This window comes from Vespa crabro, chromosome 13 (genome assembly GCF_910589235.1).
Source record: "Vespa crabro chromosome 13, iyVesCrab1.2, whole genome shotgun sequence".
NCBI classification, from domain to species: domain Eukaryota; kingdom Metazoa; phylum Arthropoda; class Insecta; order Hymenoptera; family Vespidae; genus Vespa; species Vespa crabro.
Window position 1 is genome coordinate 482,501 of NC_060967.1, and position 15,661 is coordinate 498,161.

At 36.2% G+C, this 15,661-nt stretch overlaps 2 protein-coding genes across 9 annotated transcripts in view; one reads left to right on the plus strand and one right to left on the minus strand.

The window, feature by feature from the left end:
* The window catches only part of LOC124428632 (tyrosine-protein kinase transmembrane receptor Ror), a 185,921-nt gene that overhangs the window by 50,592 nt on the left and 119,668 nt on the right, over positions 1–15,661 (plus strand). The gene's annotated exons all lie outside the window — the stretch shown is intronic.
* LOC124428635 overlaps positions 1–15,661 on the minus strand; it is a 30,589-nt gene that overhangs the window by 11,633 nt on the left and 3,295 nt on the right. For 2 of the 7 annotated variants that reach the window (XM_046972916.1, XM_046972909.1), the window contains exon 2: positions 8,556–8,734. In XM_046972916.1, coding sequence (XP_046828872.1) covers positions 8,556–8,730 — 175 coding nt within the window. In that variant the 5' untranslated portion in view covers positions 8,731–8,734. Of the gene's footprint in view, positions 1–3,042; positions 4,334–7,507; positions 8,149–8,555; positions 8,942–15,661 lie in introns of those variants that run through there. The other 5 variants (XM_046972910.1, XM_046972914.1, XM_046972912.1 and 2 more) reach the window with 5 other exon arrangements.

Below are 15,661 nucleotides of genomic sequence, written 5' to 3' on the forward strand. Positions count from 1 at the left end.
CTCTCTCTCTCTCTTATAGTTTCCTTCGAGAATTCTCATAGAACTGAAACGGTCGCGGCCCTCTTTGGTTTCCTCCTCACCCATCCCTCATCTCCGAAGCACCCCTCAATCCAACCATCCTGGTGGTTACATTCCTATAGGAGTAAGTTCTCTTATGTAGCAGCTGCGAGTTTGTAGGATCGAACTACCAGTCTCTAACTGTAACAAACCGCGCTAATGTCTCGATCATCAATCCACCAGACCCCACCCCCTCCTTCACCATAACCCCCACCAATTCTCCTTCCTCCATCCTCCTTTCGAAACGTCTTCGAGTTATCCCTTTATATTCCGTTTCTATTCCAACTACCTCTCAATCCTGTGCCTGTCCGATACGGTTCCCGTTTCGACGACACCGCAAAACGTGCTTTCGTCTTATTATAAGATCTGAAAATCAATATCACGAATTGTACGATATTAATACTTCCTACCTAAATTTTACTATTAATACTTCCTTCCCTAAATGTTTTTATGGCGGTTTACGCGAAAGAGATATAAATAAATTTCTTTTTTCTTTTCTTTATAACAATTTCTCATTAAACGTTCCCCATTTGTATTTGCATTATAAATTATGATAAAGAAAAGGAAAAGAAACAAAGAAAAATTTAGTAGATATTTCTAAGTAATTGTAATGGAATTAACCTCTAATGTGGTTAAAACCGCTAAGATACTGCGTGAATATTTTAACTACTTTTAAGAGCGTAACACGATACACTCTATGCACTTTATTCACATGCATTTTATTTCCGTCTCTCTTTCTCTTTCTCTCTGTTTCCTTTTAATAGAGAAATAATAGTACGAAAGTAGGAAAGTACGAAAAAAAAAAAAAAAGAAAAGAAAAATAAATGAAAATGTAAAGACGACGCTCACCGTTCTGCACGTCTCGTAAGAAAGCAAGGAGAAAATCGTAACAGCGCGTTTCCGCACCGTGAGGCGTTTTATTAGCCGCAAATCAGTTACTAAAACGCGCTTTCGCAAAAACCAGCGAACTTTATTGTTACCCACGAGATAGTTGTCAACGAGCAGAGCGCTTTTCTGAGAATTCGAGTTTTCGAGGCCGGCAAACTCATCTCTTTCTTACTATCCCTCTCTGACACACACACACACTCTCTCTCTCTCTCTCTCTCTCTCTATCTCTCTTTCTATCTTTCGGCTTATGCTAATTTTGTTCTTGTGAAGTCACGTGCTTTCGCAACGCAAGAACTTCTTCTTCGTCGTTGTCGGCGTCGTCGTCGTCGTCTAATGCAGAAATGCAACCGAGTTATATTTCCCGTTTGGAATGATGGGAAATATCATAGTGTATATATATATATAAATATAAACATATTTGCGTTATCGAAACGTTGTCACGGAGATCTCTTTCATGTCGAATATATGAATACGTACGTGACGAAGTTCATATAAAATGGCGTCGAACGATTCGATCGAGATGTTACTCTATTCGAGATTTGATACTATTGATTTTATATATATACATATATATATGTATATATTTATACATGATAACATTACTCATTATATAAACGTAGATAATCTTTCTTTTTTCTCTTAAAGTTTTCTCTCTCTCTCTCTCTTTTATCTCTTTTTTATTTTTCATTCAAGATTGAATTGAAAGTAAATGACGCGTCCTCAGTTCTGCAACAACCCTCATAGTATATACTATACTTTAACATCATAAGAAAAAGAAAATAGAAGAACGTGAAAGACATAGTTTTTTGACCCGCAGAAGAGGCAGATAGATAGATAGAGGGAGAGAGAATGAGAGAAGAAAAAAGATGAAAAGAAACATCGCGAGATTACGCAGATTCTATCAACGAAACTCATATCCACCTGGTGCCCCATGGGCGATTATCTTGTCTTTTCCTTTCTTACGCAACGAGAGGAAAGATATTAAAAAGTTTTTCCATAGAACGTCGTCGCCGTAAGGTAACAACTGCTCAAGGAGGACGAGTAAGAGAAGAAAGAGGAAACGGGGTGAGTGGGAAGTGAGCGGGGGATTATAGAAGGGGGAAAGGGGCGTTAAGGTCTAAGTGGGTGGGTAGAACGAAAGAAGGTTGGCATGGGGAGTAACAGGGTGGTTGGAAAGCGTTTTATCCAAAGTTTCTCCTTACCCCACAACGAGCGATTTTACGTATTATTCAGAAACTTCAAGAGAGAAAGAGAGATAGAAATTTTAGGGTGACTGGTATTTATCTCTCTCTCTCTCTCTCTCTCTCTCCCCGTGCGTTCTGCGTATGTGTATATATATATATATATATATATGAAAAGAAAATCATGTCGCCCTTCGTTACACAGTAGTCCCCTCGTTCAATGTATCCTATTAAAACATCGTCGCCGAAATCTCGTCTTTAATCTTGCCGCTCTCTGATCGTTTAGTTAAAGTCGACCCGAAAAAGTTTTTAACGAGTCGTCTCGCGAGTTTCTAAAAGAAAATCCGTCAGTTTTTCTTTCTCTACGATTCTCACCCTCTCTTTTTCTCTCACTCTCTCGTTCTCGTTTTCTTTTCTATTTCTTTCGCTTAAAATTCTCAACATTGTGCAACGAACGAGAACTTTGAGCTCGTGCTAGCAACCATACAGCTCTCATTCGTTCGCTCGTTTGCGTTCGCGCGCGTAAACTTTGACGCGGGAAAAATTAAATGTGGTTTTAGTATGGCTCGCATTTAATTAGTGATCCCTATCGGTGTGCGTAAATGTCGCGTCTCGTTTCGTTTCGTTTCGTTTCCTCTGTAAAAAGTGAAAATGTAATAAACTGGTACTGAAAGAAAAGTAACAGTAAAAGTGAAAGAACGAAGAATTGAAAAGCAAAAGAGAAGAGAAAAGAAAAGAAAAGAAAAAAAAAGGAAAGAAGAGAATAGAAAAAGAAATAGAAAAATAATGGAAACTAATGTCAATATCAAAATCCAGTATTTATTATTATTATTATTATTATTATTATTATTATTATTATTATTATATAAAAAGAAGAAGAAAAAAGAATCAATGTTACTGAAAATTTCTAACGTACTTCCCTTTTCGTCCCTTCGTCCTCGTCCCTTATCTCTTCTCTGCATGGTGCCCATGACCCTCTGTCCATTCTCCGTCTTAGCCACGAATTTTTACGAATAATTCGGAAAATATTCTTTTCCTTTTTTTCTTTTTTACTCAATAAATAATAAATCCAAACCTCGAACTCGCTTTGTCTGATCGATTAAATATCGATCCTACGACTAGATAATAATCTTATCGAAACATAATCGATTATCGATGATAAGAATCATCATCTTCATCATCATCATCAGTCCGTTCAATCGTTGTCGCTCTTGCATCTAATTATTTCTTTTACGTAACGTAATAATTAAATCAAATTGATTCTATCGATAAGATAGAACGAACGGGATAGAAGAAAGAGAGAGAAAAAGAAAACGTCATTTAAATCGAATAAATCACGTCGCATAATCTTTTATCACGGGTGGTTTTAACATTCACGAAATGATCGATATCACAATCAACAATATTTTTTTAACTTTTCCGTTCGTTTCTCGAAGAAAATTTATGAAAATTCACATACGTAAGGATTTTCGTGAGCTTGCAAAAGTGTTGAAAGCCAGAAGATGATAGAGTGTTCTCTCTCTATCTCTCGAACACGAGTCCTCTCTATCTCGAGTTCTATCTTTCTTTCTTTCTCTCTTTCTCCTTCTCTCTCTCTCTCTCTCTCTCTCTCTCCCTCTCCTTCTCTCTTTATGGTCGATAAGTTTCGACGTTTTCGTCGATGCTGAACACAACACCGAGAAAAGCTTCTACACGAAGACGACTACGACAACGACGACGACGACGACGACGACGACGAAGATGACTACGACGATGACTACGTCGACGACGACGACGACGACGACGACGACGACGACGACGACGTGCTATTCGTTTTGAGTTGCCGGGCAAAACTAGTCAGTGGGTGGTTATAACGCCACTGGCAAAGCCTTCTAGCCCCTACCGCTTCTGCTTTTCGTGAGCTATCTCTTCTTCTTCTTCATCTTCTTCTACTACTACTACTACTGCTACTGTTACTACTACTACTAATACTTCTCTTCTCTGCCTCTTCCTGTACGTATTTGTATTCGTATTCTTATTCGTACTCGTGTACGTATTCATATTTGTATTCGTATTCGTCTCTTCTATTCGCGTGACGAGAGGTAAAATGCATATAAACTTGTACACATGGATGAATTAATATTATCCGATAATATTATGCTTTCAATGAAATATTTAGAGTTAATTAGATTGGTACAGTTCATTTTTTTCTCTTTTTTAGTTTCTAGTTTGTTAGCGAATTTAATTGATATACGTATATATGTATATATTGATATATAACGTGCAAATTAATATATGATATATATATATATATATATATTCATTTATTATTTCATTAGACAATAATTAATATATGTATATATATATATATATATATAAGGTATGAATTGTTTTAAATTAAATTGATTATATAATGTAATTGCAATTAAGACGAATATAATATGCGTATGGAAATGATAGTTATATAAGTGATTATAAATGTTCGGACCTATCCGTCTTATGCAATTCATTATTATTATATATTATATGAATATTTAGAATGTATATATATATATATACATGTGTGTATGTATTTACGTATAATGAATTGCATAACCCGTATGGGGACAAACATTTTTCATATTTCATTTACGATCGCTGTCAATTATTTTTTATTCATCTACATATGTGTATCTATATTTATATGTATTCACACATATGATATACTTGTCAAAAGATTCGAACGGTGCAGCAGGCACCGTGACACGTGACGAAGAAAAATCGTACCATTTCGACGTAATTATCGTCACCCTTTCTTTTTCTTTTTTCTTTCTAAACTCTCGTCTCGTTCAACAATATCACGTGGAAGAATCTTTCAGCTTTTATTTTTTCTCCTTTTTTTTTCTTTTTTTTCTTTTTTTTCTCGAGGCCTCTCGATTTAACGAGACGCACGCGAGTTTTACGTGCTAATAATCGACATACACGCACATATGTATATACATACAAATATACATACATAAGTACATGCACACAATTATATACATATAGCAGAACGTTTAAAGAGCAATATTTCGTTCTCGCTCTAACGCGATCTGTCAAGGGTCTCAAAAACAACCGAGAATAATCTCTCTTTCTCTCTCTCTCTCTCTCGTAACCGATAGTATCGTATCCTCGTCTGGCGTCTGGCCTTTCCATCGGTCCTTCTATCGGGTGTGCCGAGAGAAAGAAAAAAATGAATGGAAGAATAGGAAAGCAAAGGAGGAAAACGAAAAACCAAAATAAACAAACAAACAAACAAACGAACGAACGAACGAGTAAACAAACAAAAGGGAGGGATCCAAAAAAAAAAAAAAGGAAAAAGTAAGCAAAAAAAAAAGAAAGAAAGAAAGAAAGAAAAAAATGGGAGACCCGATTTTGTTCTCGTACGCTTGCTTTTCGGCGTCTCTCCTTTATCCCAACGTCCCTTGCATCTCGAAATCGTCCGTAAAGCGTTTTCCGACGTTCCTTCTAATCGCTCGGTGTTTTTTATCCCACGCGGCTTAAATGCCTCGGCTTATTTTTTTTTCCGGCCCTCCTACCTCTTACCACCCTCATCACCATCCCCCATCCCCACGCCCATGCCCCAACCTCACGTTCGCGCTCGTTGCATGTACGCGTACACGAAGAAAGGTCTCTTGGTAAAAGCTCTCTTGCAATTCTCTTTTATTTCTTTTCTTTTTCTTTTTCTTTTTCTTTCCCTTTCGTCCGTTTTCTTTCTTTCTCTTTTTTTTTTTTTTTGCTCTATTAACGCATGGTTGAGCGATCAAGGATATACTAGGTCTTTACATATATGTACATGCAACTTTTGCGATCATTAAAATATCTTATGAAATTGCATAAATCGTCGTTATTAGTTATATAATTATATTATGCAATAGTTGTTATAATATACATTTTTAATTTTTATTATTTTAATAATGACATCAATTTAATTACGAATACATTTTTACATTCGTTTTCATGAGAAAAATTATTAACGTAAAATTGCAATAAGTAAATATGTCGTATACTTATAAAAAGTTCTATCAGAATTAAACGATCAGCTGATTGTTTAATTATCAGCTGATATAGTATATCGAACGATTTAAATTCTCATTCTGAATCCGAAAAAATTCAAACGGATTTCTCTCTATCGCGAGAGATACTAAAAATGAAAACGATCGTTTTATTTTCTTTCTTTCTTTCTTTCCTTTTTCCTTCTTTTTTTTTTTTTTTTTTTTTTTTCCTTTCTTTCGAAAGATTATTCACGGTGTTCTATCTACGTCCATTAGTCACGAAAATATACATATGTAGTAGTAGTACATATGCGTGCGTCATTTGCGTCGCGTTAAGAGAGAAATAAATTGGGCACAGTACGACGTCGTCGTTTGAGACGTTTGATCTGCTTCTTTTTCTTTCTTTTTTTTCTTTTCCTTTTATTTTCAATTTTTCCTTTTCTCCTCCACCATTCTGCAAGATCTTCTGAAAACACTGTGTGAGGTCCAATAACGTACAGATATACGTACGCTCTATCATTACGGTCTAAGATACAGCATAGTTAGAGTTCGAAAATATTTTCTTTCTTTCTTTCTTCCGTTCGTTAGCTCGTTCGTTCATTCGTTAAGTTCGTTAGTTCTTATAGATCATGGTTGTCGATCAGTGGTTTATCAGTAACGAGCCTGACAAGTCTATAGCCGACTTTCTTTTACAACTCGATTCACATTCGAGTTTGCCGAGTCACATTCGTGAGACACGCGAGAACACATCGTAGAAAAAGAAAAAAAAAAAACAAATTTGCAGGGGCGTTTCTTATTAAAGGAAAAAAAGAAAAGAAAAAACCGCCTAAGCATGAAATAAGAATGAATCATTGTGTTTTAAGCTCGTTGCTCGAAATGCTTTTCTTTTTTTTTTTTTTTTTTTTTTTTTTTTTTTTTTTTTTTTTTTTTTACTTTTATTATTCCTTTTTATTAATTTCTTTCTTTCTTTTCTTTTTTTCTCTAATCTCAAAAGAAAAAGCGTATATTATCATACTGTCGTTTCTTCTTTCTTTTCTTTTTTTTCCTTCTTTTTTATTATTATCTTTTTTTTTCTTCGATCCCGTAAAAAAAAGGAGATAGAGATAAGGACGGAGATGTGTACGAGTGTGTCTATGTGGGTGTAAATATGGGTGTACGCAGAATGTGAGATCAAAAGAGGGGGACATACAAATATAATTTCTATTTTTGTAAACAGATCATAAGATGAAATGTAATGGCACGATTTCTAGGTTCGCTCACTCGTCGAGTGAGGGAGAGAGAGAGAGAGGGAGAAAGAGACTAGTAAGTCCCGACGTTCTTTCAAACAATCCTCTTAAGCAAGTGACTAATATACACGACTATGAATCTCTAACGTGGATTTATACGTACCATCGTTAAAACGTCTCCTCCCACATCGATACGTCTAAAACCTTTATGAGTTTACCAAAAGGAAACACATTAGAATCGATTAATACCCTTTCGATCGTCGATTACATTGTATCGTTTCTTTCTTTCGAAATCAAACGAGAACGAAAGAACTTGAAAACGACAAATGGTAACATTTTTTTCGTACCAACGTAATCGTTACTATTATTTTTATATATGTATATATATTCTTTTTTATTGTTCACTATTGAATTATTTCAGATTAAATTCGAAACGCGAATTCGATCGGATAAATGAACAAATATTTCGGATAAAAACCGTAAGACGCTCGATAACCGAAAACTAGTCGAGAGTCTCTTTGTCGACTGGACAAAGTTCGAGGCGAGTGCCAGACGAGTTTCGAAAATAGTTCGCTGTGGTTGCGGCACGCGGCAGCTCGAATACGTTGCCACTACATTGCTCTCTCTCTCTCTCCCTCTCTCTCTCTCTATCTATGTATCTACCTAACTAACTAGCTATCTCTATCTCTGTTACTACGTCTCTCTGTCTGTCTATTTGTAGGTGACCGCCGTACAAACTACTAAACCAGAGCTACCAAACTCGCAAAATTTAATTTCCTATTGGTTTCTAATATCGAGTAGATACATATAAATATTTACACACACACACACACATATATATATATGGATATGGTGATAAGTCGAACTTCTATGATTTTTGTTTTGTAGGATTTTTATTTTGTAAGGATAGAAAAAAAAACTGATGAGAAATGTTTGGATTCTAATTAGAACAAAAAGGAGACGCAAAAAAAAAAAAGAACTATGTCCCATTCTAATTTGAAATTGATAATTGTTCTAACTTGGGGATTATTTTAGTTGACGAGAAAGAAAATGCAGAAAAGATGAGAAACCAAAAGAAAGGAAGAAAAAAAATGAAGAAAAAAAATAGATAACAGAAAGAACGAAGAGTGTATTTGATTCAAATTTGAAGAGATAAGGAAGAATGGAAGAAAAAAGAAAAAAAAAAAAAATAGAAAATAAATTATTCTTACCTTGTTCGACCTCGGCGTTGATGTGAATGGTTCTCAATCTTAGCTCCTCGTTCTCGTAAATCATCCCCCTTGAGGATTTCCGATCGAGTTTTCTATTCGGTTTAACGCTGACGTCTCGCCTTCTTGCTCTTAACATACCGGCACCACCAACACCAACACCAGCGCCCGCCATCATACTTCTATCATTTATAATCTCGTTTAAATCGAATGTTTCGATTATCGACACTTTTAATCAATTCACTGTTAACTAACAATTCGTTCTTATCGAAAGTTCCACTTTTCTTTACACCTGGTATTAATTTTATCAGGAAAATCTGTCAACATGGAGGGTTCTTTTTTTTTTTTTTTATGAAGAAATCAACCCTCAAAAACTATTTGTTCTGTTCCTATTATTTGTTAATGACGAAAGAAATTGTATTAGACGAAAAAATGAAATCATAATTATCTTAATCATACACATTAATAATATATTATATATATTAATTATATATATTATTAAGACTGGTAGGTCATATATATATATATATATGCATGAATGAAGAGAGAGAAAGAGGGGTGGGGGAGGAAGGGAGAGCGAGTAAAAAAAATGTCAAGGGTAGCTTGCTAAAAACTCGTCCTTTTTAAAGTCATGCACTTTTACTCAACCCTCATTTCCTATCCCTTTTCTCTCTCTCTCTCTCTCTCTCTATATATATATATATATATATATATATATCTTTCTGTTTATATCCGTGTCTAGGCGCATATATGTATTAAGCATTTCGCTTAAAAGCGCTGAGGGAATAAAAAGAGATAGTGAGAGAGAGAGAGGGTGGAGAAAAAGCGAGAGAGAGAGAGACCTTCGTATTACTCGAGTTAGTTTTTTCATACCTTCGTAAACCGCTCGAGACTCTGATCTTTCGAATTTCTAATCAACATCGAAAACATATTTTCCCATTTTATTTATTTATTTTTGTATTTTTTTCTTTTTTTCCCATTGAACGGCGATTAATTCTCTTTTAAAATGAATTTTTTCTTTTCTTCTTTTTCTTTCCAATATTATTCAAGTAACCGTTAAATGATATCCTCTTAAATTCAATTCAAGAACGAACGGGATGAGATCGAATCGTAATTAGTAATAAAGCTATACGAGGGTTCTTTATTACCAGGATTTTTAATAGCAAAAAAGGCAAAATAAAACAAAAATTAAGGGAGTTTTTTACGAGGAGAAACATTTGAATCGAAACGTACCATTTCGCAAATTCTTCCTATTCATTTTTTTATTCTTTCTTTCTTTTTTCTTCTCTTTTTTTTCCCTTTTTTTTTTTTTTTTTTTATCGAACACTCACGTAATTTGCGTACGATTACTCAGCGTTTATCAGCACGCTCGAGGTGATTGAAGAGGGGTGGTAGTGGTGGAGGAGGCCACTTTTTTCCTCTCTCTCTCTCTCTCTCTCTCTCTCTCTCTCTCTCTCTCTCTCTCTCTCTCTCTCTCTCTCTCTTTCTCTCTATCTCTTTCTTTCTTTCTTTCTTTTCTTCTTTTTCCTTTTATTTCCTCTCATTGTCGGTTCGTATTCTATAATTTAGATTTTGCTTAATTTATGCTGAACATAGTCGGTGGTGTAAATAAACCTGCCACTTCCCATACCCATCCTAGTCTTAACTATGTTTCTCTCTCTCTCTCTCTCTCTCTCTCTCTCTCTTTTTATCCCTACTTCGGTGTAATTTATCCGGTAGGTTCCAAGAAGAATTTATCTCGTCGCAGAACCGACGGATTTTCTACGATCCATCTTCTCGTTTTCTCTCTTTTCTTCCCTTCTCTTTCTCTTTCTCTTCTCGTTTCGCAAGCAGCGAGCAGAGGAATCAAGCGGTCTAGTCGTTGCACTCTTGAAACCACCTCGTGTCTCCTCATCATCCACTATCACGTCGTTGTGTAGTACTTGTCAGTGACATTGTCGTCGTCGTCGTCGTCGTCGTCGTCGTCGTCGTCGTAGTTGTCGTCGTCGTCTGATACGGTGCATTCATTATCCTCTCGAGAGATTTAAAGCCGATGTGTGTCTTCGATATATAGCAAAAAATACATATATACATTTCCGTTGTTTTCCTTTTCCTTTTTTTCTTCATGCTTAATTTATTTTTTCTTCCTTTTCTTTTTCTTTTTACGATTTGATTACACTTCATTGTTCTTCTCTTATATACATATATATATATATATATATATATTTCTTTTTAATTGGAAATATTCTTCGGTATCTACATACGTACGTACATTTTTTTTTATTTTATAATCATTGTCTTTTCTGAAAAAAGACAAAGAAATAGGATAAAAAATGATCGTTAGACGGAAAAACATGAAAACTCCGTAAATACTTGAACATATAAGAAGATAAGGGTAAAACAAGAAAACTTAAAGAGATAGATTTGAAGAGAGAGAGAGAGAGAGAGAAAAGAGGGCCTTGGTTCTTGTCGATGAGCACAAGGACACGGTGTTTGGCCGCCTGTGTACCGAGTAAATGCATAGAATAGCAAAACATGTCGCTTGTGGAAGGCGAGCGAAGGTAAATCCGTACTTTGAAAAGCGTTTTTGCTCTCTCAGCCTTCACTCTCTCTCTTGCTTTCCCTCCCCCTCTCTCAGTCTCTGTGAAATGACATCAAAGGGCGAAGAGGCTCAGTAGAGAGGCGCGACGTTGACGACTACGAGGATGTTGGACCCGCGGTGTAAGTATAGATAGATGGATGGATGTTTATATATATATATATGTATGTATGTAGATGTATGTAAATGTAGATGTAAACCCTGCTAGGACGTAGGTGGAAGAGAAGGAGGAGGGTTGATACTAGAGTTTGGGAGTTGGGATTGGGTGGGTTGCTTTGGGGATGAAGATATACCGAAAAGCAAAAGCATAAAACCAGGTAGGATAGGTACGATACGTTCAACCATCCTCCTCCGTCTCTTTTTCATTCTCCTCCTCCTCAACCTCCTCCTCCTCATCCTCAACCTCCCATCTCATCCATCCAACCTCTACGTATATATGTACGTCCAAGTATAACGGCAGCTTAAAGCTTCTTTCTCTTTCTCTCTCTCTTTCTCTCTCGCTTAGATCCGTCCAACCAAACGAGGAATACGAAGAGGAGGATTTTCTAGGCCTTTGACAATGAGCGAGAGTAATTGATTAACAAACACACAAGCGACGAGGAAATCCGTACTGTAAGCTTTTTCCCGAAGCTTTTCCAAGCTTTTCCAAGCTTTTCGTTGAGCTTTTTCGCCCTTTGTCCTCTCTCTCTCTCTCTCTCTCTCTCCCTCTATCTATCTGTTTCTCTCTAACTTTCGTCGTTTTTTTTGTTTTTTTTTTTCACCTATCCTTCTATTTTTTTGATCATTCAACAGAGTGGAATGGATTGGAACGAATCGATTTTGATTATTCGAGCCGATTGCGAGACCATGTACCATGTTATTTTTTTCATTTCTTTTTTTCTTTTTCTCTCTCTCTTTCATCTTTATTTTGTTGTTTTTTTTTTTTTTTTATTATTTATTTTTCGACACCACCTCCCCACCACAATTTTTACTCACCTCCATTTCCCAATTTTTACCCTTACTTTTCTTTCATCGTTGGGATCGTGACTCCTTTTTCTTTATTTTTTCTTCTTTCTTTCTTTCTCTTTCTTTTAAATAAAAGAAGAAACCACGTAACATACGATATATATTATATATATATATATATATATATACATGTGTGTGCGTGTATGTAGTATATATGTATGTATTATTCTTTCACTCGTTAGCGTTCCATTCGAAAAGGGCAGTACGCTATGGAATGGTGATGAGGGATGGGGTGGTGAAAAGAAATCGTGTTCTTGCGGAACGTTAAAAACGCGTAGAAAAGTTGTTCGCTCGAGCACAATCGGAATTATTTTCTACCTTGCCATCCCCTCCTCCTGGTTTTTCTTTTTTCCTTTCCGCCTCCTCCCTCCTCCCCCCCCTCTCTCTCTCTCTCTCTCTCTCTTTCTCTCTGTCTCTGCCTTTCTTTTCATTCTTTCATGCTCATTTTTACGGAGATACACTTTACCCAACGCGTTATAGTACTCTTTGCCCGTATCCTTTTAGTTTTTATTTTCAGGAACCAAAGTCGGTCCCTGGTCTTTATTTCCCTCTCTTTCTCGTATTTAGCAAAAACGGCCCTTTTTGTCTACCTGCTGCTTGAATATATATATATGTATATATATACAATAAAAAAAAAGTGTTACATTTTTGTCGCATGTAAAATGTGTAACATATATATATATATATGTGTATATACGTACATGCGTGGATCTAAAAGAAAAATAAAGGCTCTTGCCTCTATCCACTTTTGAATACATACATACCTACATATACAGAGAGAGAGAGAGAGAGAGAGAGAGAGAGAGAGATGCGATTTTTAGAATTTGATTTCCATCTCTCATTTTCTTTCTCGAAAAAGAATGTAAAAAAGAAAACATTTTTTCCATCCTCGTGATCATCGACTTGAAATCGTATATAAAAAAAAAAGAAAAAAAAAGAAAAAAAAAAAAGAAAATGTCGGATATAATCGAACAACTCGATTAGTCGATTTATCCATCGTCGTGGTCGTAGATAGGTAGTGTGGTTGTGTGCAGTATTAAAAAACGCTGACAAATTTTTCTCGACATATTTTCGAGGAATTTTAACGATTTTCCATTTGCTCCTCGTCCTCGTTCACGACGGATTATAAAGTATGGCCAATCTATACCCAAACGTATTACGTCGTTTCGGATTAACGTATCTACTACGTATGGAAAGCTTGGGTGAAGGAAACTGAGTGAGTAAGTGAGTGAGGACTGGGCTGGGCTGGGCTGGGGTTATAGGTGAGGCAGGAGGTGGGGAATTTGTGGAAAGAGAGAGAGGAAGAGAGAGAAAATGCGACGATAGACGAGACGAAGCTTGGTGGCAAGGGGAGAAACGAGGGGTAGGGGGTGGGACGATGCGTCACAAACCTACGTGTGATTTTCACGAGTACGTGCTACTAGTAGAGCTATACTAGTTTCTCTTCGTGTGTTTTACAGTATCTCTAAAAGCGATGCCTATACTTATTCTCACTCGTTTACGGATTCTACCGGATTCGATTATTTTCATACGCTTTTACCGATTTTCCATCGTCGTGCTGCGAGAGAAAGAGAGAGAGAGAGAGAGAGAAAGATTGAAAATCAAATCTCATAGTAGTTCGTAAAATCTCTTTTTTTAAACCATCACCCACTCACTCCTATTTTCTTCTTGTTTTTTTTCCTTTCCTTTTCTTTTTTTTTTTTTTTTTTTTTTTTTTCAAATCGTTTCGAAAGAATCAAAAATGAAGTTGAAGAAGAAAAGGAGGAGGAGAAGTAAGAACTTTCTTCTCTTTTTTTTCTTTTTTTAGTTCGGAGAACATCGATCGTCTCGATTAACTTCCGGAATTATGAAAAAGACGCTTCATTTCTGTTCATTGAGTCAGTTTTTACGTATGTACATATAAAGAGAGTAATATCTTATTACGATTTTAACGATTTCCGGTCCATGTTAGACACACACACACACACACACACATATATCTATACGTTTATACGTTAGTTGTATACATAGATTAGATAGATGGATAGATAGATAGTTCGAGAATGCGAGTTTAACGTTAACGATTAAAGGTAAGACGTAAAGCAGACGCATCAGGGAAAGTTTAAAAAGATTGCTTTTAGGTTTTATGTGGGCGCTTAAAATCCCTAAATCTCTTCTAATCATGTATCCGACGATGACCGAAACAGACCACCATCTAATTCCTAAGATCATCATTCTATGTTTTACTTATCTCTGAAGATCAACAAATCTCTCTCTCTCTCTCTCTTTCTCGTTGTTACCATTTATAAATTCGTAATAATAATTCGACCGATCTTTCCGATTGATATTCCCAATAAAATAATAGTAAATGTTTTACGTACATTTTTTTTTTTTTTTTTTTTAGTGACTGAGTGAGCGAAAAAGAGACAGAGAGGAAAGATTTATTTTTTCGAATTATAGTCACATCGTGGTTATAATAATGATCACTTTCTCTCATGGTGCAGCACCATATATACATTGTAAACGAGTGCGATGTCGTTTATTACGTTTGGTCCTGTCGTAGTACGAAGTAGTAACGACAGATCATGGATTACAACTGCGACACGTGTTACGGACACGTTTACTGGCATGACGTTAACACGTGCATCGACGAGAGGACACCAGGATGGTGAAGGAGGGTGTAGAAGAGTTAGGGAGGTATATCCGCGCATACACAGATACACATACTCGCACGAATACACATAGGCATTGGTGGTTATATGAGAACACCAGGGGACATCCAGGACGCAAGCCAGGACATAACCCTGGATCCAACCCAGGACACGAATAAGAGAGTAGATTCTCGCGTCCGTTCTGCGGAATGATTTACGTGCGGTCTCACGTAACGCCAGCTGGAGACGACTGTCCAAAGGTGTTCAAAAGTTACCATGGAAATCAACTTTAGACTTTAATGTCCTCTTTGATCGTTAAATCGACCATCGAACCACGTTTATGTCTCTCTATCTCTCTCTCTCTCTTTCTCTCTTGAGATTTCGTTATTTTTTTTTTTTTTTGTGTTGACTTTACGATTTCCGTACTACTGTACCTCATCCAATGTAATATTCTCAGAGCATAGATATATAATATTGTTTTTTTTTTTTCCTTTTTCTTTCCCTTCTTTGCGTGTATTTTCCTGATCTAATTTTTTCCTAGACGATGTCTCCTTTTCTTCTTCTCTCGTTCACAAAAGAGAGAGAGAGAGAGAGAGAGAGAGAGAGAGAGAGAGAGAGAGAGAGAGAGAGAGTGACTCAGCAGCAGGCGGCGGGTCACTGGCAAAGATCCAAATGCCACCTTGTTCCGTGTCCTCCATGGATATTCTCCCTCTTTACAATTTCCTTTTTCTTTTTTTTTTTTACCCTTTTAACATTTCGTATCTCTGACTCTGACGAATCTGACTCGGTATTTCTTCATTTCGTATTTATTAAAGTTACGCGAATAAAAAATAATAAAAGGAATAAAAGGAATAAATGAAAGATAAAGAAGAATATTCACTTATGTTCGTTCTCCT